The following is a 26,193-nucleotide window of genomic DNA, read 5'->3' as shown; positions in this document are numbered from 1 at the left end:
TTCAATTGAAAAAATTAAACAACCAGGATGACTAAAAACCAAATTCAACAAAAATTGGTATAAAAATACAGGTTTCATCCTGCTTTTAAAAACTGGAAAATCAATTGTAACATCCATATTCATCATGGCAACCAGTTAGAGCTTTCTACTGTGCAAAAATTGTAAGCAAACTCTAATCAAACACAGACATGATGATACTATACCAATTCAGTTCACTTCCAAAACAATGAAAAACTACAAATCACTTTAATCAATTTGGATTGCATTTGTGTATTGTTTCAACAGGTTTAAACTAAATTTACTTTGATGAACAATCAATCGATTGGATATAAACAAAAAAACACGTTTACAAGCACCAACTAAAACCAAAAATTGGTTATTAGTAAAACCCTGGATAATCAAAATCAACAACTAAAACCAAAAGATAATCAAAAATCCATAATAATTGATAGAGAAACTTCAAAATCGACATACCCAGATATGCATTATAAAGAATTAGACAAAAACGAAATCAAAATTGGATTAATTGAAACTTGAAACTTACTGATTTGCGTTACTGGTTGTTGATGATATTAGATGACTTGAAAGTGGAGTAATCTAAACTTCGATTCAACAATCGTTAATCACCATGATTGATCAACCAGATCTGAAAAAGACACGAGCTCTAAATTTTCGATCAAATTCTGCAGGTGAGGAATACACGAGCTCTGCCGGGACGAGGAGGTTCTGAAAAGAGAAATAAATTCTCTTTGAAAAGAAGGGTTTAAAAGGTTAGGGGGTATCTTAGGTAAGACATATTTTTTTATTTTAATTTTCCTGGGTGAAATATCCAAATTGGCTATATAAACTGTATATTTATGATTTTTGGCTATATAAACACTATCATAAGCTAAGAATCTATTTCACCCAGGAATTTTTTGTTTTGATCTTTTTGACCAATTTTGTGTTTTTAAAATTGGATAAAAAGTATTACATTAACTAGTTGGAAGCCTAACAAGCTAAGCTCCAACGACATTTACTACATTAATTGAACAGGTTGTCGGGCTAATCTACAAGCGAGCCTCATGGGTAACCTAGCCAAAGGAGCCGAAGCATATGCGGGGATGAGATTGTGTCACAAGAAGGGGCAAGCTAACACTACCTTCCATGTTAATTCCTGCAATATTACGTCATTTGGGGATCGAACCTGGGACCTCCTGGAGCGCATGAAATTTTGGAAAACGGAGATGACCAGTTGAGCTAGGTGCCCGTTTGTCTAAAAACACGAAACCAGATACTGATGTAGAGCACTATTCTATGTATGTCCTGATAAGGAACAATTCTTTCATCACTTTCATATGCATAACTTATGAAATCTCACCTCCAAATAATTTGCACATTGAGAAAAGCATCAAAAGAAACACGGATAAGAGTTACTGTGCCAAACAAGGATTATTACTACACAAATAGTGAAAGGAAAACCATTTTCACTTACTAGAAATAAAGAAGAAGGGAAAAAAAAGTAAAATAAACTAGAAATACTTTAGCAATGAGCCAAATAGACCCAGTTTCATTTTTTTATACCCAAACCGTTTAAAGAATGATTTATCAAGAGAACATTGCCAAAACCTACTAATTAAACACCTTTTTGGCAGCATACAAACAAGAATATGGGATATTACAAAATTTTTGAAACAGGTAATGGACATAATGGCAAACCCAAGCGAAAAAATCAAAAGTTTCAGATCTAGTGTAAAATACTTGTAAAATGGTGGACCGATGATTGCAGATCGCTAAATATATTAAACTAGGTTCGGTTGATAATTGAGATAAACATATAAGCCGAATTGTTCGTAAACATCTTTAGGGTGAAGAACATAGTGAAGTTCTACTGCTAATTGGTCTCAATTATAGTCCAAACTTCACTCTATAATCGCATGAAACTAGGTCTTCTTTTTTTTTCTTTTATTATTATGATTAACCCTATTCTATTAATCAAAAACAACAGAATAAGTAACGATTTTACATAAGTATCTTTTAATACTCATTTCTAGGGTCGGTTCTTCACTAGGTTGACTTTCTAATTGAATTTCTGCTTCGACACCTCAATTTTTTCTTGTTCTTTAATTGTAGGATTAGAAGAAGAATTTATACCCATTGCTTATTTCTTGTGCGAGTCAATTTATATCTATGTTTAATAGACGATGAAATTTTCGTGAAGCGGTGATCAATTGTGGAAATTAAAACAATGTTAGTTATGATTTTTGATTTTAAAGTCAGGGAAGAAGAAAATCTTTCAAGTTTAAAGGCGATTTCGATTTTTGATTTTTGATTTTTAAGGATAATGACACTTTAATAATTAAAATCATTTAACGATATATAGGTAATAACATTACGTTTAGACACCCCTTACAAACCCTCCCAAACCCTCCCAAGATGGGATAATGAATAGCCGCAAAACAGGTTACATATAAAATCCATCTGCCTTAAAGTTTGTTTTGAAAATGTTGCAAAAGAGACCAATGGGCCAAGCCCCGTTATATTTCCAACTCTTTAAAATGAACCGTTTTTTTTGGGACTACTCAAAAATGGTGGGGGAGTACTCTCCATTTTTTTGGGTGGATATTAGAAGTAATAATGAATCACCCCTTATCTAACTTTTCTTCTAATACCAAACTTGCCCTTGATAATTAAATTAGTGTAATGATTAGTGAGATTAAATTAATAATTTGATTGTTTTCAAAAAAAGAATTATAGAGAGGGAGGAGAAGAAGATGAAGATGATAATGAAGATGAGGGTTTTGGAAGAAAAAAATTTAGATATTTTTCTTTAAGAGGCACAACAAGAGTATGATGTTTTGGGTACTCACGGATACTTCAAATTTAGTTAATGGTGCTTGAATTGGCCAAAATATTCCTAAAAATGAACAATTTACAAATTGATTTCGGTTTCGTTAACAAAGTTCGGTTACAACATTTTAAGAACAGGTAGGCGAACTCATTCTGCAAGTTTAGTTCGGTTAATGTTTCTAAAAACACAGGTAGCCGAACTCAGCTTTAATGGAGTTTTTTCTTTCACAGAAATGTTCGGTTAGGAGAAAAAAATTGCGACGGGTAACCGAATTAAAAGTTCGACTGGGAAAATAAAATGATAAATTTGCGACGTAACCGAACCCAATATATAGGTTTTCAGAGAAAAGTTCGGTTAGCAGAAAAAAATTTGCGACGTAACCGAACTAACGGTTAGGAAAAAATATTTGCGACGTAACCGAGCTTTTCTCTGAAAGAAAAAACCTCCATTAAAGTTGAGTTTGGCTAGTTGGACAAAGTTTTTCAGATAATTCATAGCCGAACTTTTATCTGCAATTTCCATTTTCAACTCATTTTGATGATAACTTCTCATTTTTTCAAAAGAAAACGAATGAAAAGTAATGGTTTGTTATAATTTTGATTTTGTTTTGTTAATGATTTAAATTATGCTATATATAGAGTTGGCGTTAGTGGTGATTTGAGGTGGTAGGTAGTGGTTGGTGGTGGTGAGCGGCGGTGGTGATGGGTAGAGGTGGTTATATATATATATATATATATATATAGGTGGTGGTGGTGTTGGGAAGAGGTGATTACATATATAGGTAAAGGATAGGTTAGTCATTTCCACATCTTAGGACTCCCCTTATAAATATAGGGTAGACATTCCTATCACAAAGTAGTCCCCCACCATTTTTGAGTAGTACCAAAAAATGGTTCTTTAAAATTATTCAACTGTTGAGTAGGATAGCAGTCGAAAGAAGAGTGGAGTGTACTTCATTAGTTCCTCATACTGGCTGGTTTAGAATGAGGCTTATAGATATCCAATACCTTTCCTTTGGACTCCTGGTTCAGCCGAGTTTTGAAGTTTAATCTCATTCGGGCACCTTCACATGCACGAAGTATGCACAAATAGGAACAGTATATACAGTTCTGATTCGAACCCAAAAATTGAAGTAAAATATAAATGCATCATACAACGTGACATAAGATAAGGTGTTGTCTGATTGATAATATGACATCATCTTGCATCTGATCGTTGGGAACCCAATGCTATGAAAAACTGACGATATAAGGAGCTCTGAGAAGTCTGAGACCGATGGTTTCTGCTACATTTTCAAAAGAAACTTAGGGCTACGAAAAACAGACGCTTATGTAACCAAAAAAAAAATCGTTGGTTCGAGGATTGCTTCTATAACTAAACCGTTTAAAGAATGGCCGTCAAGTGCACACTGGAATGTGGGATTTCAAAAAGGGGAAATTAGGGGGAGACCCAAAAAAAATAATATTTTCATTGTCAAGCCCACAATTAATTTTGGGTACCGTGACACCCATAATTATGTGAAATTCTTAAAAATGTATGCATGACGGATTATGCATCCGCATGACAGGTTATGCATCAGGGGTATAATTGGCAACGCAACTTGGATATAACATATCTGAAAATCCGCGCCTTGGAATGTTACAAATTTTATATCGTTGGAAATCTTTTTTAGAGAGCTGCGCAACGAGTACAAACAAGAATATCAATTTTTTGTTTTTCACGAAAAAATCGGAGGTGATCATCATTTGAGGCAAAATTTTCAAAAACTTGATACATAACCATTATGCAGCCACCAAAAAAGATGCATAACACATTCTGCAGACGCATAACAAATTATGCAACCATTTTCTCCACTGCATAACAAATTATGCATTTGGATAACAAAGTTATGCATCTATAACAAGTTATGTAACCATTGTATTAGTGCGTACATAAAAAATTGATGCATAATGCATTATGCATCTATTTTGTCGATGCATAAATGATTATGCAACAATTTTCCCGATGCATATTGCATTATGCAGCCATATTTTCGGATGCATAACAGGTTATGCATCCATTTTCGTGACTGCATAACATGTAATGCAGATGTTATTGTAGGTGCATGACAAGTTATGCAGTCTTTGTTTTTGTTGGTTTTAATAGTGACAAAAAAGTTGCTGCATAATGTGTTATGCAACCGTTTTCTGGAATGCATAACAAGTTATGCAACAAATTTCGTAGATGCATAATAGCTTATGCATCCATTTTCACGACTGCATAATATGTTCCGCAGACATTTTCTCGACTGTATGACAGGTTATGCAGTCATAACGGCATTATCATCATCTTTCCTGTTTCAATATCTCCCATGCATACAAACCAAAATAGCATAAACACCCAATTTCAGTTCATTGTTGTTGAACTTCCGGCAACAATCCGTACAAAACCAGCCAAAAATTATCTTTACCTAACTTCTTTGTGTTCAGTCTCTTAAAGCCATAAACAATTGTTGTTAGGCATTCCTACGCATGCACAATACAATACAAAAACAAACCATTCAAAACAACGCTTGCTTATATCGTTATCCTAAGGTGTTGCGCGTAATAGCACCAACCTTCAAGTAAAAACACTGCTTCTCCATAACAGAAATAATATAAAGAGAAGAGACGCTTCACTGCCCCTTTCATCCCAACAAGAATCACTCCCTCACAATCATATTCAGTCCATCACCACCAACTCTGAAAAAATTAAAAATTATTAGTCCAACATTAATAATAATTCACTGAATAAAACAGGAGGAATCAGAATCATTCTAAGCTATGTTTTTGTTTCTCTGCAGAATTATGTTTGTGGACAACACTGCAGAATGATAGACATAGAGGAACAAAAATGGAACAGTTCCAGGTTTAGTTCGAGGAAAATTATCCGTTTCTCCTGTACTAATAATATTTTGGAACTGATGTGGTTTACTAAGTTGTAACCACCATATTGTAAGCTGTGAATTTCATCCAAGACTCTTTGTAATTAGATTCTCTTTAAAACTTTATATACATATGTGTGCAGTCTGTGTTGCAAGTAGTATGGAGTGAACTGGTTGTAAAATCGTCTTCTCTGTCAAAATATAGATGTACAGAGAGACTTAACAAGAACTGCAGAAGAGGTCTACACAGCATCAACTTAAATAGAATCCTAAAGAATCATTTACGAAGTCTCGCGAGTCATGTATTGATAGTTGAACAGTACTTGCATTGCATATTGCATATTTAAAAAAAAAATGAAAAAACAAACATGTAAGCTACCGAAAATTTCAGATTTCCCGTCATTCAGGGTAAATTTGCAAATCTCAATATCTAAGTTTTCTGAGATTAAATACACGGGTTTGTAAATCCAGTTTGACTAATCACAAATCTTTAATTGAAATTTTTTTGTGAGAGAAAATCAATTTTCGATGTAGAGCAGGATCTGGGTTTTTATGAAATATTTTTTCTAAAATTTGTCTTCCAAATCACTAGATCTGACTACTTCAAAAGCAAAATCAAGGAAAGAGAAGGGGTTCATCCTTTTAAGGTCGATCGTTGATGTAACTTTACTTTGAAGGGGAAATCATATAGAAACCTCAACCCCAATTCCATCCATCAAATCTAAAATTTAGTTTTTTTATCAAGAGATCTAGATAAGAAACCTTACAAATTTCACATCTCTCCTTGTTAAGCCCTAATTACACCATCATTGATGAAGAATCATCTGATCTCTCCAATTTAGAGCATTCTTCAATAATACGCTTGCGAATTCTTTCGGTATTTCATTACAGTTGAGAGGAAGAAGAAGAATTGAGAAGTAGTTCAGTTAAAACAAAGACCAAAACATAATTTTATAAATTTTGGGCTTGAGGACAATTTTGTAATAGAAAAAGGGTGCGCCCGTAAACTTTTGGTACGGTGGGTTTGTCAGTGGAAAAAAATTGAGAAATGGGTGTGACCGTAATTTTCACTTTCAAAAAATTGGTGCAAATTGGCATAATTGTAAGCCCAAGCCACAGAATCAGAAGTTTAATATAAAGTAATTCTGAAAAGGTGGACTGATGGCTTCGAGTATTATCGTGTAACTTATGCTGATATATGCCACTGCCATAGCCAGCAATATTTCAAGATATACAACTCTTGAAGTGGCGAAAGCCTCCAGTCGGACGATGTTTAATAGCATCAAATGCAACTACGAGAATTGTATGACTCATAAGCTTCTGGTGATGTATACGCTAAGATAGTAGTCCCAGCATAACGTATCAGCAGTTATACTACCTGTTGTTTTTCAGTGGCCGCAGGTTGTTTCTATAATAAATTTGGGCCTGATAAATAATAATTTTTATTTACGGGCCTTGGCCTAAATTTTCCTATATATTTCTGGTTTATATTAAAGTGAAAACTACATACAGACCCATTTTTAAGATTTTCTTCACTGTGAAGCCCACAGGTAGGAAAAGTCACGGGCGCACCCAATTTTTCCTCAAAACTTACCCGCTCGCCCATATTTTCTAAAATTGCTTTCGTTTATATTTTGCATTTCCTTTGTTTTCTCGGAGCTTTTCGAACTAAAATTTTCTCTAGGTTTCACTATGATTTTGTTTCTTTTTCACCTGGTAGGAGCTTTGAGATTCGAAATTGGTTTCACGTTTTTTTTCTCTTCTTCTTATTCTAGATCTGGTTTCAAGTTTCAAAGCCATCGTTTTCCAAGAAAAACTCAAGATTTGTGTATGTAGATGGTGTAATTTCAGTATCATTTTTTATTATTATGGATAGCTGGAGAGGTAGGTACGTTTTTTTCCCTATTTTCCCCTTTTTTCTATGATTTTTTTTTATTCCGGTTGGATTGATGTAAGTTTTTTTTTTAGTATGCATCAATTTTGCGATCTTACACTATTTCTGATTCGATTTGCAGCTTATGTTTCTTATTGAAGCGAAAGAGAGTCTTATATTCCTTTTGAAGAAGATGGTGCCTTTTTTGGGCATTCATTAATTTTTCAGCGGTATTGTTCATCAATTTGTATTTTTTAGGTTTTCTCATTGATTTTTTTAATTGTGATTTTTGTCTAAGTTGGATAGATGTAAGATTTTTTTTTAACGGGTTTTCCACTAATTTTAAATTGACACTCTTTTTCTCTGATTTCAATTGAGTTTCTTCTTGATCTAATGGCCATTTACAACTGAATCTGCATATATGAATTTCTTGGTTTAATGGCCATTTACATGAATCTGCACAAATCTAGCCAATTTGTTATGTAAACTCTTGGAATTGGCAAGGAAGACCTTAGGTGAATTTGATGCGTACCTCTCAAAATATAACAAAATTATTATGGTACTATATTTTCTTATAGCTGTACATGTCCTCTCCACTTGATATAATGTGTAATTGTCTGAAAAGTGATTCCTTTCTTGCTGTGTTGTGCTAGTCTGATGCAAATGTGATGGTCATGGTCTCTTGATTAATGGGAAGGGGCTACATTTATGCCCTGGCAGGGAAGTCTAAGTTTTACTATTGCTCTCTTCATAATAAGATCATGAAAGTAAAGATTTAACTTGGTTTTAATGAGATTAAGGTGTGATCGGTCAGTGTTCTTCACATGAAATTTTTGCCTCTAACTAATTAAATTACCTATAGTATGTATGACCTACTGTTAATGACATTTGGGATATACAGTACCAAATCCTTATCGCAATTAACGATTTCGGTAACTATACCTGTGTGCCATTATCATGGATGGGCGAAAACTTATGGCTACTCTTGATGTTCCCTTTACAGTATTGATTACAATTCACCCACCTCCCTTCCCTGCTGCCTGTAGTATGTACGGATTACATTACTTTTTTTCTTTCTTTCCGTTCATGGTATTTACTACTAGACTACTACTTTCTTATCTTTTTCTTTTAGAAAAGTAATTACTAGTGGTCATCAAACCTATAATTATGGTCCAGGGACCAGACGCAACGGGACGGAGTAAAGACTAAAATCTGGACCAAAACCAAATTCCAGACCGTATTTGGTCTGGGACCAAGACCAAAACTATATATAGTGGAGCGGAGGTATAATCACCGTTTGGCATCGGGCGTGTGTATAATCTACGCCTGTTGTGAAACGTACGTAAAGTCACCGCCCCATAAAGAGGCGTGTATATAAGTTACGCCCGGTTCAGGCGTTGATAAAATGTTCGCCCGTTGGGACGTTACTAAAGTTTACGCCCCACGTCAGGCGTTCATAAAATTAACGCCCCATTCAGACGAAGATTATACAAACGCCCCATCCAGGCGTTGATATTCTTAACGCCCCACGCCAGGCGTATATATAGTTAACGCCCAACGCCAGGCGTTTATATAGTTAACGCCCCAGACAGGCGTTGATAAAATTAACGCCCCACTCCAGGCGTTTATATAGTTAACGCCCCAGACAGGCGTTGATATAATTAACGCCCCACTCCAGGCGTTTATATAGTTAACGCCCTATCCCGGCGTTAATATAGTTAACGCCCCACTCCAGGCGTTTATATAGTTAACGCCCCAAGCTTGAGTTTAAAAAATAAAAAAAATACTTAGACAAAATTGATTTTGAAATTTTTCTATACCGTTGGTAATTCGAACGTTGAAGAAAATGGAACGTTAGATAATTTGGAACGTTGGAAAGTTTGGAAGACATTTCGGAACGTTGAAAATTTCGGAAGAAACACCTATATATACACATGAGATCCTGTGACATTTTACCACGACTAAATACTTCAAACTATCCACACCAATAAGAAGAAATATTGTTTCTACTTTCAAATCAGTTGAAAAATTTTCACGGATTCGCTTATAATGGCACCAAGAGTAGCACGAGGTCCAAATTTTACGACAATCGAAGATGTAACAATGTGTAAAATTCATTTATCTATATCTCAAGATTCTAGTGTTGGAACTGATCAATCAGAGGCGACGTTGTGGACTCGTATCAAGGATGATATTGAACTTCATTTACCTAATAATCCAGAGAGGTCTTGGAGTTCTTGGCAAAAACGATATCAGGGAATAAGTAAAGATGTGGCGTTATTTTCGGCAAAAGAGGCGGAAGTTGAAGGTGAATATCATACTGGATGGGGTCCTGAAAAGAAGGTAAGCATTCTTGATTTTTCGAACAATTGTTTTCTAATATTTAATAAGCGCCCATGTACTTAAGTGTTTTTAAAAACATTAACAGCTTGAAGAAGTTAACAAGAGGTTCAAGGAATGCAACGATGGGAAAAAATTTAAGCACGAAGAGTGCTACCCAGTTGTGTTAGAAAATATAAAATATAATCGACGATCGACTTTTGTATTCGATACGACGCATGATTTGGACACTTATGAGAATAACGAGGAAGATGATGAAGGACCGCAAACAACAACTCAAGGAGAGACCGGTAACGACACAGATGGGGGAGACATAGAGAACACATATCTTCGTAAGATGGGGAAAAAAGCAGCAAAAAGATTGAAGAAAACAGGGAGAGAGAAATCCAGTCACCAAGAGGAATTGATGGGAATTATTAAAAACAACAAAATTTCAATACTCATTACCAAGCACAATCAAGATTCAAGATGGAACAAAGAGCAGCAGAGTTTGCAGCAAAACAAGCTGAACATGCGGCAAAAATAGCCAAGCAAGCTGAAGACGAAGAATTTCGCATCATTATGATGGATCTTGAAAAAATGGAACCTGTACAACAAGAGTACTTCCGACTTCGCAGGGCGGACATAGTTCGGAATAAAAGAAACCAATCTTAACACAAAGGCGGAATAGTTCAAACCTTAATTATTTCTCCTATTTAGTGATTAGTAGTATTATTAGTATTATTATGTTTTAAATTTCTTATTATCTGAACAATTAGCATTATTATTATGTAATTTTTGGATTTTAAATTTACTTCCGTTGATTTGAATTAAATTTCTACTTTTTTGAAACATACGACCTTAATTAAAACTTGAGGATGTTTACATACAAAGAGATAATAGAAAGGAAATGACAAACGACAATTTTTAATTCCCATATTCTGCCCATATATATTCGATCAAGTCATCACGCAAGCGAATATGTGCATCTTTGTTACGCATTGCACGTCGGCGTTGCTGAGCTCTAATTTGGGAAAACTCGTCACTATTGCCTCTTAATATATTAACCGGTGCTGCGTTGCTACGTTGTTCATAAACATGTGGCCAGTCACCGGGTAGACGCTCATCCTCGACTATCATATTATGTAAGATAATACAAGTTTTCATGATATAGGCAAGCACATCTGGATTCCACATTCTTGCAGGTTGTTTGATGATTCCAAATTGTTGGAAGTACACCAAATCCCCGTTCAACATCTTTTCTTGCACCCTCTTGCATCGATGAAAATATTTCCTTTTTCCTACCAACCGGATGTTTAATGGCCATAATAATAGTAGGAATCTCTGGGTATATTCCATCACCTAGATAATACGGCATATCATATGAATGTCCGTTCACCTCATAGCTCACCGGCGGTGCTTTTCCTGTTACAAGACTTCGAAAAACATATGAACGGTTCATAACATTAATATCGTTGTTAGAACCGGGCATACCAAAAAAAGCATGCCAAAACCATAGGTCATACGACACCACTGCCTCCAACACGATACTTTCGCTCCCTTTATACGCGGTGTAAGCCCCAGATTCTGCCGACGGACATTTATCCCATTTCCAATGCATGCAATCTAGACTACCCAGCATCCCAGGAAATCCCCGGTCTTTGTTTTGCTTGAGCAACAGTTCAATATCACCAGCCGTTGGTTCACGCAAATATTCTTTCCCATACAATTCACAATCGTCTTACAGAACCTACGAGTAGCTTCCAACACAGTTGTTTCTCCTATGCGTAAGTACTCGTCTATTGCATCTGCCGCACATCCGTAAGCTAACATTCGTACTGCTGCTGTTACTTTTTGATGAGGGTTTAATCCTAAAACTCCACAAGCATCGGGTTTTGAACAAAATATCTGTTTGCATTGGTAACACCTTCCACTATCCGGTTAAACAATTGTCGACGCATTCTAAATCTTCTGCGAAAAACATTGGGTGGTTGGTTTGGGTACGGAGAGAAATAGTCGTTCCATAGAAGTTCAGCCCCTGACTCACGATCTCTTGGTATTCTGATACGAGTTTGAGGCCATTTTGAATTTGTAACAAGGACTCCCAAACTAACGGCCATGTTATTTTGCATAATTGCTATTGCATCATCATCCGAGGAATAAAAACTACTATTAGAAGAAGAAGATGAAGAAGAAACAGAAGAGCAATAATGAGCGGTTTTCTCATAGTGTTCCATTACTATATGAAGCAGAAGAGATGTATTGTTATTCATATATTGAGTGAAACCAGTCTTTAATTTATAACCCATTTTCAAGAGCATTAAAAAAACCAAAAATAGATATTTTTTTGGGTTCACGCAAATGTGTTTTCCAAAAAAGATAAAGTGTTTGTCAGTGACCTGATATGACAATACTATATATGATTAGACTATACTATATATGATATGACTATACTATATAAGATAAGAAAAGATAACTCCAAAGACAGTCATCTAAATAGTCATAACAAATTAACCCTTCATATTATCATTATCCGAAGTGGACGATCTTGGTGCCACAAAAGGCATGTGCGTTCTCGGATTGGTATTGACCGAGGACATTGTTGAAGCTGATCCTTGATTCATACCACTCCAAACTTGTGATGGCAGGGTTTGGGAAAAGGAACCGTATCCAAGCTGAGGTTGGACAGTGTGCGGCATACGGAAAAGAGATAGTTGTTGCTGCAAATCAACGTTCGCATTATTTAGCCTTTGTATTTCTGCTTCTTTCGACATAATAACGTCCATCCTCTCCTTCGTTTGTTTTAATGTAAATTCGCGAAATTGTTGATTAACCAAAACAATGGTTACATAACTTGTTACAGATGTATAACTTTGTTATGCAGATGCATAATTTGTTATGCAGTCGAGAAAATGGTTGTATAATTCGTTATGCGTCTGCAGAATGTGTTATGCATCTTTTTTGGTGGCTGCATGATGGTTATGTAGTCAGTTTTCGAAATTTTTCCTAAAATAATGATCACCTCCAATTTTTTCGTGAAGAACAAAAATTTGATATTCTTGTTTGTACTCATTGCATAGCTCTCTTAAAAATATTTCCAACTATATAAAATTTGTAAATTCCAAGGTGCAGATTTTTAGATATGTTATATCCAAGTTGTGTTGCCAATTATATCCTTGATGCATAACCCGTCATGCGGATGCATATTCTGTTATGCAGACATTTTTAATAATTTTACATAATTATGAGTGTCACGAAAATAATTATGGGTGTCACGGTACCTGAAATTAATTGTGGACCTGACAATAAAAATATTATTTTTTCTGAACCTGCACCTAATTTTCCCATATTTTTAACTAGAGAAAAGTTAGGCCTGTTTGACCATGGATTGATTCCCGCATTACACCCCTTTAATCCTTGATGGTCGAAATTTGTCCAGTCTTGTCACTCTTGTTATATATCTGGCTTACACATTATGTGCTACTACTATATTAGTAAGTTGGTGTCATTGGCTGTGAATTTGAGATTTTTCTTTTATGTTGTTCCGGACAAATAAATTTTTTGATGAATATGAATTTCGACAAAAGCATCAATCAGGAGAACCCTTGCATAGTTTTACCTGGCGTCATTAGGGGCGACCCTGAAATAATTAGGACGACATAATAAGATAAAATAGGTTGAAAATACTTGTATGTCTTTTCATAATCGGTAATTTAGTGTATTTTTTTTATCTACCGATTGTGACTAAGTTCTTCTCTTCTTTGCTTTGTTTTGAAATAATTAGATTTGTGGCTACTATTATAATCGGTATAGATAATGATAGGAAACTACCAATTTTGAAAATAAGGAAATTCGAAATTTGGTGCTACTACCACAACGGTAGATAAAGAACATCACGAGACTACCGATTGTACAGTCGGTAGCTAGAGATAATAAACATCACTAAACTGCCGATTGATCAAATAGAAAAATTCAAAATTCCATTGGTTTTTGAAAAATTTGAATTTGGGACTCCCACCACAATCGGTAGATAAAGAACATACAATCAGTAAATAATAAACATCACTAGTCTACCGATTGTGCAAATAGAGAGATTCAAAATTCCATTGGTAAATTTAGAAATGATTTATCTCTCAAACTATACAGTGGATATTCGTAAACTTTATACCATTGAAATGATTTATCTCTCAGATTATACCCTTATGGATAATAACTAGCAAATTTAGAAACAATTTATCTCTCAAACTACATATACCATGGATATTCGTAAACTTTATACCATTGAAAAATATTTTAAAACACTTACGTATCGAATATAAACATGTCTATCAAACTTTTTATATTTCTTATACTACCAAAAATCGATTAAAAGGATAGTTTTAGAAGTATTCCCTTGTTTAGTGAAATAGGTCATATATCATGAGACAAAATTTAAAAGTAAATAGGTGAAATAATAATGGGACGGAGGGAGTACATGAATAGTCCAGCAAGGGGGATGAAAATAGAACACATGGCAATAGTGTATCTGGTATCATGTTATACTTGGAGAGTGATGCTATGTTGACAACAACTTATCCCACGGAGATATTGTATTGTTCTTACCCTATGGCTATCTGGAATTACTTCATTGGAGGTTTCAATGTTAGATGGGTGCAAGCTGGTTGTCTAGCTCTTCAGTTGCAGGTGTGGAAGTATAGAAGAGGAAAAAATAAAGGAAGGAAGATTTGACCATGGATAATTTTTGCAATTTGTTGGGCCTTATGGGAATCGACGGGTTATGGCCAATAAAAGACCCAAGGCTGAGAGGGAAACGATAAACAAGATCTAACTTTTGATTTATGCGTTGGGAGGAAAAGATAAACTTTTTAAGTTCATTATCTTTCGTGAACTAATATCACACCGGAAAGTGATAATAGATAGCAGATAAGTTGCAATACTCTAAAATGGGGGCATTTTTTTGCCTTGTTACTTTTTTCTTTTATAACATCAACCTTTTCCGTCAAAAAAAAAAAAAAACTTATATCGTGGAATATACCATGAGGAAATAAAGGTCATAAATTTCAGCGTTCTTAGCATTTGGATATTAAAAGAATAAAATTTTAAAAAATGGATCCCACCCTCTCCTTACACGGTAGTAGCTGCGGTATCTCCTCATGGTATACGTAGCATTATTGATACTTGGAACGATCATCACTAACAAACTCAACCAACTCACACCTACTAAAACACAGAACCAACAACTAATGACTAGCAGGAGCCAGTCGGCTTTTTGCACGTCCTATTATAATTAATGACAGTCAGCTGGAGTCTTACAAATTTTAGATAGAGCCTAGCTTAGGCTGCTTAGCCCTACCTTATGTATGATATTTTAGGGACCATGATTTTTTTGAGGGGACCATGATTTTATTAGGCCACCTTCCCTATAATGATAAGGGATGTCCTAAAACGTTGAAATGATTAACCTATCATTAACCTAATTTAATTTAAAACCAACCTAATAATCACCTATATATATAATCACCACCTCCTCCCACCATCACCATCCACCACCACCGATTACCATCACCACCACCTCCGATTATCACCATCACCAATCACCGATTACCACCACCACCACCGCCGCCCACCATCGCCGATTACCACCACCACCACCTCCGATTATCACCACCACCAACCACCGATTACCACCACCACCTCCTCCCACCACCGCCTATTTAAGAAATGTAACAACATCAATGCAATCACAATTAAGTTTGGTTACATAATAATTTTATCGAGTTTAAAAGACGCCAATCGCAACCTGATTCTGCCATGGGACCACTTCGAAAATATTTTCCAACAAACCCTTCGTTTTAATTTGATTTTAATTGCTTCAATCGAATAAAAATCATCTAAATTGGGTTGGGCTAACTAGTTGATGCAAAATGTCCATTAATATTTTTCCATGCAGGTCTCAGAAGAGGACCACTATTGTACGATGAACAATGAGTGAATACGTGATATCGTCTTCATTCCATGTAACTGTAGAGTGTTTATGATCACGTCTTTAGTTGTGCTATATTTCTCGTCATTCCTGACGTGCTAGTGGCAGACTGAATTTAAAGTCCAGAAAAGGAATAAGCTGATAAAGCTGATAACCCTAGTGTCAGACTGAAATAAAGCTGATAAAGCTGATAACCCTAGTGGCAGACTGAAATAAAGCTGATAATTCTGATAACCCTTGTGGCAGACTGAAATAAATATTCTGATAAAGCTGTACGTTGTGAATTGTGTGGTACTCATTTATCAACTAGAGAATATAATTCCAATTTGAAGTGCTTAATTATCAAGTCTAGTCAATGGATGAAAATTCAATCGATTTTCAATAATATTAATTGATCAAGTTGGAGTTCTTAGGTGCAATGATAGAGTTTTAAGCTTATAAATTGTAACTACAGAAAATCAGTAGTACACCCAAATAGTAAGTAAACAAGATCTAAGATTTGGGATACCAGTTTGATTAAAGAATTTTTATTGATTTATAGAATGAGAACTCTCGATTACAAGATTACACATAAAGGAAAATCCTAATCTTACTCTATAAGCTAAGGTTTCTCCTCTACCCAAAATTCCATCCATCATTCGTTGTCCAAGGACCTCTATTTATAGGCATATCACCAATTGTGCTGGACAACTCATTTTTCTTCGTGGGAGCTTCGTGGTCTTGCTTTATCCTTCGCCCGACACGTTTTCCATAAAGTTTTTCCCCTTCTTTCGTTGATACCCATGTGATTCTGTCGGGACAGCTGTCCTATTTCTTGCTCAATAAGTATCATCTTCGCCGCATGACTTTTGGGCAAAGCAATCTTCCTTCGCCTCTATACTTGTTTCGTGTGATACCTTGCCGAATACTCCCACAACTTTCTCGCGGTTTGTACTATTATCTCGTGCACGTATCTTCGCAGGTTCATTAATTATGAATTTCTCTGACTTGATTTGACAAGTCACTGACCGAGATCTTTGACTGAGATACATTCCTCTCTTTAAGGTCTTCTCGTGTTGACACGTGATGAGTCTATTTTGTGTACCTACATAAATAGTATTCCCTCCATTGCACAAAGACAGTTCGGTTTGACTTTCTCAAAATATTAAGGAGACCATACTATTTTACTTGACTACCCTTAGTTACTTACCTATTTTATTTTAATAAAAATGCTAGCAATAAAAACTATCCAAAATTGCTGTGAGAATTATAAATACAAAATATAAAAGGAAAATTTAAAAGATATTGAATTTAAGAAGTATAAACTTTATAAGAAATCTAATTTTTAGAGTTAAATGTATCTTTCCTTAAAATGAATGAAGGATATATTTGTTTCCTCAATTATACTAATTTCTTTAATATTTTAGATTGGTCATGTTAAAAATGGATTTATGAATATAAAGAATTCAAAAATATATTAGAGAGTTCATTGAAAAAATATGACTATAAACAGAAGGTTAACACAATTTTGAAACTGACGAAAAAGGAATAGAGGACCGTTTTTCAGAAACAGAGGAAGTATTTATTTATAAGCCATTTTGCATATTCTCATTCATCTACACATTTGAAACTCGATAAAGCTAAGTAATTTTCAGCCCTTCATTCAATAAAAGTACCTAAGCCCCGTCGACATTTCATCTCCATTTTCAAAAAAAAAAACATCAAGAAACTATAAGATAGATTTTACTCAAACAGAAAGGGGATGGATATTATTCATGATGTTACACGAAGAGGTGATGTTAGATCGCTCAGAGAAATACTCGCTACAAATCCGGGGTTTCCTCTGGCTGATCAAAAGTTTTCATGTTTCCTTCGAACTCCTTTACATGTAGCAGCTCTCCTAGATTATGTTGATTTTGCGAAAGAGATTGTGAGGTTCAATCCACGACATGGATCTCAACTTGCGATGGAGACAGACTCCCAGGGATGTACTCCTCTTCACTTGGCTTCCACAAGAAATAATCTTGAGATGGTGAGCGTGTTGTTAAATGCCAACACAGATGCATGTATAGCTCCAGATAACCATGGAGGAACACCCCTACATCTAGCAGCCATGAGAGATGAAGTTAAGGTTATGGATTTGTTGATTCAAAGCCGCCCTGAAGCCATTCATCAAAGACTACGGAACACAAACGACACAATACTACACCTATGTGTTAAACATGATAAGTTCAAGGCCTTGAAGTGGTTGATTGACCACTTAGTGACTAACAGGGCGAATCTTGCTAATAACCCAGATGCCATCTCCGTTAACTCCGTCGACAGTGGTGGGAACACAATCTTGCACCTGGCGGCAAAAATGAACCGGAACAAGGTAATATTAGTCTGATTCTTACTCTTCACTTTTTTACTATAAACAAAAATTTACCAACCGGCACGGAAACGTCCTCAGTAGTTTTGTCATATTTTTCTCGACATTTTTTGATTTATCGAACTGTCAGTAATTTCTAAAACAATTTGTACTAGGTAGAATTATGAATGGTAAAAAATTTGTGTTTACAATTTATTTTTATTTTTCTTTGAAGCATGTCTCTGAAAACACGTTCTTTCCTCGTACCAGATATTATCATTTTGACTCAAATCTCAGCCTGATCAATCATTTCATAAGATAGTTTGTTTGGCTAACAATATCAGTTCATTTTTCTTTCTCCAGATGTTAAAATATCTATTAAACAGAGGTGACATAGGAGTTGATACAAATATCCGAAACAATGAGGAAATCACAGCCTTACACATGTTAGGTAGAAATGAAATGAAGGACATGGGCATAAGTTGTTATGATTATCACAATACTAGAGAAGTTCCGCAACAAAGTAAAAGTAATGAGTGGCTAAAAGAGAGACTGAACACGATAATGATCGTAGCAGCTCTCATAGCCGGAATCGCATTCCAAGCTGGTACCAATCCACCTGGAGGTGTTTTCCAGGAAGACATGAAGATGAATTCTACCGAGGACCCTGTTATGTTCAGTTACTATCTCAGAAATATTATCCACAACCGTGCTATGTCTCGAGGTTTTCAATCGTATCTTTCGCGTATGCACAACCTGCCGCCACATTTGATAGCAAGAGGAGGTAATAATATTACTGCTGATGAGATTATCACTTACAGGGCCAACTTTGTCAAGGAGCTGTTAACCGCTGCAAAAACCAGTGATTCAAATACTAGGTTAGCGTTTTTTCACCAAGAATTAGCACCTGGTATTGTTTTGGAAGAGGATAGCTGGAGAAATTTTACTTTCAACTACAATACTACTTATGGAGGTGGTTCTGGTTTTTCCCCTTATCTAATACATTACGCCGGGACCGCTATCCTGGCGTATGCATCACCAAAAGCTTTCCAGGCATACATAATCCTTAATAATCTCTCACTTGTATTATGTGGAATGACGATTCTTTTAATTACATTTGATGGTATTAAACAACGTCCATCCGCATCCACCACTTCCATAGTTGGATTTCTCGAGGTTTTGTTGGCTAATGCAGTGGCGTGTGTCGGCTTAAGTTACATGGTAGCAGTCCAAAGCATAGGTCCACCTTTTCACAGGTACCTTAGAATTTTTACTAATCGTTTTATTCTCTTGTTTCCGTCTGTCGTGCTGCCAATTGCCAGTATCACCTATCACATCATTTTTATTAGATCTACCGATCCTCTTGCGGAAACCCGTATTCATGGGCTTGGTCTGCGATATGCTGCTTTACGCCAACTATTTCTTAAACTGTATAATCCTTTTCAGAGCGAAGAGAATTGGCTCGTAGTTAAACTACTTATATTTCAGTTTGCTTTTGTGGGTATTTGCGTTTTCATTTTAGAGTATACTCTTAGTTAACTTGTATTCTTAGAGTATACTTTTAGTTTGATGCTTATGAATAAAAAGTCATGTTCTTTACTATTATAGCTCTGAATTTTTGTCTACCACTTCTCCTGATTAACTAAGTATCTTATCAAGATCATGATGAAGCCAGGTTTCCCTTAATAAATTTATCGGGCTTAGTAAGTAAAACTTCGATAAATTAATAGCGCTGGGATCAAAAAAATATTTATTATTTACGTGAAGTTATTAATTTATCGAGTTAAAATTTTGCTTATCCAAGCCAAGTTAGAACCAGAGAATTTTATTATTTTAGCGAAGTAATTATTCTATGGATGATTAATTTATCGAAATTCTACTGCGACTAAAAAAATAAAATAATTAGTCATAATAATTAAAAAAATTGGGAGGGGCAAAAAGAAATTTTGGAGGGGGTTGATCTATTTTCTTTTGATAAAAGCAATTCCTATGGTAATGTTCAAACTCAAAATTTTGTTGAGCCATGTGGATGGGCAAACGGGTTTCTCCATTATGGTAAAGCGGGGCAAAATGAACAGATTTGGTTTTCTAGGGCCCCACTAATATTTCTTTTTAATATAAAATGCTTTGTAGGATAAAGATGAAAAATAAAATATAATATTTAGGTGAGATAAAATAGGATTGAAGTGAGATAAAATATGATGAAGTGAAATAAAATAGGATAAAGTGAGATAAAATAAGATTAAAAAGTACTAAAGTAATCAGGATTGTACTTGGGGTCAATCCAAGAGTTGCGAGCGTCAATGGAAATGTTGCTGGCGGTTTTGCTATGGTCGCGCGTTGGTTCTTCCAACGCCATCGTTTTTGGCAACGTCGCGCGGCCTTACCACAGACGCGCGCTGGATGTTCCGAATCAATGTTTAAAGCAACAGATTTGTTGATTTGAACATCCATTTTTCCATGTTTGTTCATTCCATAGTGGGACCAAAATGAACAAACTCTTAGTTTGTCCGTTCCATAGGAACTACCCTAAGTCCCGTTTGGGATTGCTTTTTTTTCAACCAAAAGCACTTTGTAACAAACTTTTACCAAAAATTGTGTTTGGTAAATCTTTTTCAAAGTGCTTTTAGAGAAAAGCACTTTCATTTTAGGCTTGCTTGTAAAAGCTACTCCACAGTAGCTTTTAAAAGCTGGAAAAACAGAAGCTGCGGACCCACATAATTCTATTTAATTGATTTTCTATTTTAACCATGTTATTTTATTATAAAGACAAGTTTTGCCCTAGAATATTGTGCACTTAAAATTACATTTCTAAATTTTATTTTATTTCTCTATTTTTTATTTTTCATTTTAAAATAATAATTAAAAAGAAACAAAAAATAATTAAAATAATAATATTTTTTAAGCATCTGTATTACATAATAAAAATAATTATAAGAAATAAATAATAAGCACACCATAACAAAACTGATGTTAGCAAAATTTCCATGGTGCTCCGGCGATTCATGCCAGACTTTTTCCTTCGCAAGCACCATGATTTTTCCTTTGTTTTCCGGTTCCCTGTTGTTTGTTATTCCACGATTTCCACTTGATTTTTCCTACAATTTTGTTCGCTATTTGTTTTTTTTATTTAGGGTTCGTACTTTTTGTTTGTAGGGTTTTCACGATTTTGCAGTCGCAATGCCCATTGTCACTAGGGCCTCTTCCTGTACCTTATCGCCTGCTATTCTTCTTCCCAGCCTTCTTCTTCCATGGACGAAGCCGTGCCAGATGACAGCCTTTGTCACTGCCCTTTCAAGCATTTTCATAGTTGCCAGGATGGTGTTCATGGCAGAGGTTATGTAAAGGGCTCCTTCCTGAAGCATGTATATGACAAACATCTTTTTTCTGATGAGAGTAAGATCATATGCAGAGATTTGACTGCTAATAACTTGCACATTTACTTAGCTTGGGAGAAAGTTCTACGTTGTTTGCGTATGTGGTTATGTTGCAGATGTATGCAACTACATGGTTGGAAAAAGGCCTGCAAGGGAAGAGATGGAGCTGTGCATGGGGATGTCATTGCTGGGCCGCTTAAGGATGCATAGGTTGAGTTTCTTCTTCATGGGTTGGATAAACCAGGTGAGATTATACCGGTCTGTTTGAGTTCTAACAGTACTGAGTCTTGTGATGCTATCACAATGGGTAGTGTTGTTGTTATGACTTGCGATGCTGCCACACTGGATAGTGTTGTTTCCTTCACTGAAGGTGATGAGGCTTTAAGATCCTCCCTGTTTTTGCTGCTTTAGGATCCTCCCTGTCTACTGATCTCCTTAACGTTGTGCTTCAAAGACAGTTCACGACTGTCACTAGCATTCCGCATAAGAGCAGGCTAGCTTTTGCAAGGACCCTGAAGACATGTCTTGACAAGGTTATTGTTAATCCTGGTAGTCTGAAAGCTTGGTTGCATCTTGTCTTTCTCCCAATATGCACACTAACCTTATTCAAGCCAAGAAGTTCAGTCGATAAGAATTCCGGCAACAGGAAACGGCCGCAGGTTGCGGCAATCATCCAAGCCCTCACTGTTTGGAGGGAGCCCAATGGCTGCCATATTCTGTTGAACAAACTTCTACAACAGCCTCTGCGTAATGGGCCCAAGAAAGCAGATTGGAAGAAACAAAATGCAGCTACTTTGTTAGCTTGTCAGAAGAAGCTAAGTTGCGGTCATTTCGCAGCTGCCATCAGGGTATTGTCTTCGTCTGGGGTGGATCCTTGCAACGAGAACACATACCATGATTTTCTAGAGCATCCACCCGAGCCCCCTCCAACTGTTCCTGGTGATGCTGCCATGTTTGACCCAATCACAGTGGATTCTAGGGATGTTTTAGGGGCTATTAAGAGCTTCCCTGAAGGCACTTCATGTGGACGAGACAGTTTGAGTTCTCAACATTTGGTTGAAGCAATTAGTGGGGCAGCGGCAGCGGTTGCAGACGATTTACTCGTTTCGATCACAGGAGTTGTCAATCTTTGGTTGGCTGGAAAATGTACAGCATTTTTGGGAGAGTTTATCCCCAGTGCACCTCTAATTCCGTTACTTAAATCTGGGGTGGAATTAGGCCCATTTCAGTTGGTACGTTTTGGCATAGATTGGTTTCGAAAGTGGCGGCTTTCTCGGTTGGAAAGGATATGTCATCTTATTTGGGTGATTACCAATTTGGGGTTGGTATTCCTGCTGGTGGAGAAAGTATTTTACATGCTATAAATCGCTTACTGGAGATGAAAGGTCAGTCGGAAAAAATGTCAATGCATCTCATTGACTTTTCCAATGCCTTCAACATGGTGAGTAGATGACACCTTATAAAGGAGGTTCGTCTTCACTGTCCAGGTATTTCTCGCTGGGTAGAATTTTTTTATTGGAGGCCATTACGACCATTATATTTTGTCTTCTGCACTTGGGGTTCAGCAAGGTGACCCTCTCGGTCCCTTGCTCTTTGCGCTGACACTTCACCCGCTGGTGAAGACTATTGCTTCTCAATGAAAACTCGACCTGCACGCTTGGTACCTTGATGATGGTACAATTACTGGAGATACATTAGAAGTAGCCAAGGCTCTGAGTATAATCGAAACTGAAGGACCATGCAGGGGTTTTCATCTTAATTTGAAGAAAAACGGAAGTCTTTTGGTCTTCTAATGATCCCAGGAGCATAGCTGATGGTGTTTTACCCGCTGATATTGGTAGACCTCCCAATGGTGTTAAGCTTTTAAGCGGACCAGTGAGTTTAGATTCGAACTTTATTAGTGATATGATGTTTAGCAGGGTGAATAAAACTGTTCAATTAATGTCTGCAATCAAGAAACCCAAAGACCCCAAAGTGAGATGATATTACTTCACAATGGCACTAAAGTGTCTAGATTATATTTTGAAATGCGTACTACCAATCTTGCAGCCCTGCAATCAGCCACTTCTCTTTTTGATGATCATCTACTTAAGTACTTGAGACTTCTAATCACCGGTGATGGTGTGGCGTACTTGGAATTTACATTATGGCTGATACCAACGCCTATTGTTACCTCGCTTCTCAGAGTCAGACTATTTCGGTGCAAAAGGTGATTCTTGGTAATTCATTCTCAACAGACAAAGGCTCTGCCTATCATACAATCCCCCCCCCCCCCCCCCCTCATTTCCATGCACTCCCTGACAGTCACTTATTCTGATGCAGTTAAGAAGAAAATCCCAGAACAATTTTCTATGTCTGCAAGAGATTTCATCTTGTGGCAGTGCAACCGCGTCAAGCATGCTCAAGATTATTTACTGGATGTACACATTACTGGGCTTAATCAATGCCTTGGTCCTAGATATTTTAGAGTTGTGCTTTGTTATCGCCTTGGTATCCCACTGTTCTTTGAGAATGGTTTATGCCCAAGTCGTAACAAATCCGTGGACATTTTTGGGGATCATGCGCTTCATTGTGCTAAGGATATAGGTCCCAAGTTTCGACATGATCATGTTCGTGATATAGTCATCGACATTTGTTACAAAGCTGGTGTGCATGTGCTTAAAGAAGTTTCTCTGGGTTTTCTGACGGATGATGACAAAGATTTGAAACCTGCTGATATTCTTGTGCTCAACTGGGAAAATGGAAAAGATGTTTATACGGATGTCACAGGTGATGAAATTCTCTCTTTCGTCCCCGGGAAAGCTATATCTAATGTTGTCTCACGCAAACACACTAAATATTTGGACAAGTGTGTTTCACATGGTCATGGTTTGGGTGTCCTAGCTTTCTCTACTCTAGGAGAGCTAGGCGAGGATACTTTGTGTTTTTCAAGCATCTGAAGAATTGTTTGGTTAGCAACGACACTATTAGTGGTTTTGATAGTTTTATTTTTCATAGATTAGGCATTGCTTTTCAAAAAGATATTGGAGCCCAGATTGTTGCTAGGCTGCCGACCAAAAAGCTTTGTCTAATTTTTTTTGTAATACTTTCTACAATTGATAAACGCAAACTTGTTAAAAAAAAAAAAACAAAAAAAAAACTATTACTTGTATTTAAATTATGATAAACAGTATTACATTAACTAGTTGGAAGCCTAACAACCTAAGCTCCAACAACATACTACTAAATTAATTGAATAGGTTGTTGTGCTACCCTACCAGCGAGCCTCATGGGCAACCTAGCCAAGGGAGCCGAAGCGGATGGGGGGCTGAAATTGTGTCACAAGGGGGGCAAGCTAACTCTACCTTCCATGTTAATTCCTGCAATATTACGTCATTGGGGACTCTAACCTAGGACATCCTGGAGCCATTAAACTTTGGGAAACGGGGATGACCAGCTGAGTTACGTAGCCTACGTGCCCGTTTTCATAAAATTAAATATATTAAAATTAGAAATATAATTTCTTATAAAAATTAATATACTAAGATTAGAAATATAATTTATTATAAAAAAATTGTATTTCAAACTAATTTTAAAAAAATATGTCTATCTTCGTCATTAACTACATCGCCAGCACTTCAAAATACCAATTTACCAAATAGAATTTACAGCTTGTTAATTGCACAATGCTTTTTTAATTATAGTTTACCAAACATCATGTCGATTTATTTCCACAGCACAACAGAAAAGCATTTTTCTAAAACGCACAACAATACCAAACTAGCCTATAGGCAACAGTTTTTTGGTTAATTAATCCTTGGATTTGAATTCCTGGGTCTATAAGACAAGCAAAATATGAACATTGTTCAAATAACCCGAGTCCAAATACACTAAAACTTCGATAAATTAATAGTTTTGGGACCGAAAAAAATTATTATTATAGCAAAATTATTAATTTATAGAGTTAAAATTTAACATATACAAGTCTAATTAGGACCAGAGAGTTTTATTATTTTAAGGAAATAATTAATTTATCGAAGATTAGTTTATCCAATTTCTACTGTATAATGGTTCTATTAGCCTATGCGGCTATTTCACCCAATTAATTTTAGTATAGATGACTAAGATACCCTCTCTTCTTCTCTGGTCTTAATATCCTCCTCGAAACAGACGAGTCCTCTCCTCCAGCACCTCGGGTTAACCAGAAATTTGTCACATACAGAGCTAACTTTGTTAGGTTATGCTGGGACTGCTATTTTAGCGTATACATCACCAGAAGCTTACGAGTCACACATACTGCTTAATTCTCTCTCACTTTGTGGGAGATACTTCAGGTGTTCAATCCCCAGTAGTAGTGTAGTATAGACATATAGTTGTAGTTTAAGGGGTTGGCGGGTCGGGTTAGGAAGTGGGGCCTGCCCGACTGGTTGGGTTTGGGTAGGGGCCCAGCCCAGTTATCGCATGGTATATGTTGAGGTATTGCTTGCTAACGCAGTGCCACGTATCAGCATAAGTTACACGATCATACTCGAAACCATCGGTCCAATTTTTTTTACAATACATCGGATATTAAACTTCTGATTTTGTGGCTTGGGCTTACA

At 36.2% G+C, this 26,193-nt stretch overlaps 1 protein-coding gene and 1 long non-coding RNA gene across 2 annotated transcripts; both read left to right on the top strand.

The window, feature by feature from the left end:
• The first annotated feature begins 7,411 nt into the window (after positions 1-7,411).
• On the top strand, positions 7,412-7,978 carry LOC113327777. Its single transcript, XR_003349208.1, has 2 exons — positions 7,412-7,620; positions 7,748-7,978. It is a non-coding gene; the product is annotated as an uncharacterized LOC113327777 (long non-coding RNA).
• A 9,596-nt stretch (positions 7,979-17,574) lies between these two features.
• On the top strand, positions 17,575-19,861 carry LOC113328431. Its single transcript, XM_026575541.1, has 2 exons — positions 17,575-18,260; positions 18,600-19,861. The coding sequence occupies exons 1-2, from the start codon at positions 17,649-17,651 to the stop codon at positions 19,773-19,775; spliced, it is 1,788 nt and encodes a 595-aa protein (XP_026431326.1). The 5' UTR covers positions 17,575-17,648; the 3' UTR covers positions 19,776-19,861.
• The last annotated feature ends 6,332 nt before the right edge of the window (positions 19,862-26,193 follow it).

The sequence above is a fragment of the Papaver somniferum genome, unplaced genomic scaffold (assembly GCF_003573695.1).
Source record: "Papaver somniferum cultivar HN1 unplaced genomic scaffold, ASM357369v1 unplaced-scaffold_107, whole genome shotgun sequence".
NCBI lineage: Eukaryota > Viridiplantae > Streptophyta > Magnoliopsida > Ranunculales > Papaveraceae > Papaver > Papaver somniferum.
Note: the sequence above shows the minus strand (reverse complement) of the source record. Positions and strands in the feature narration are given on the sequence as shown.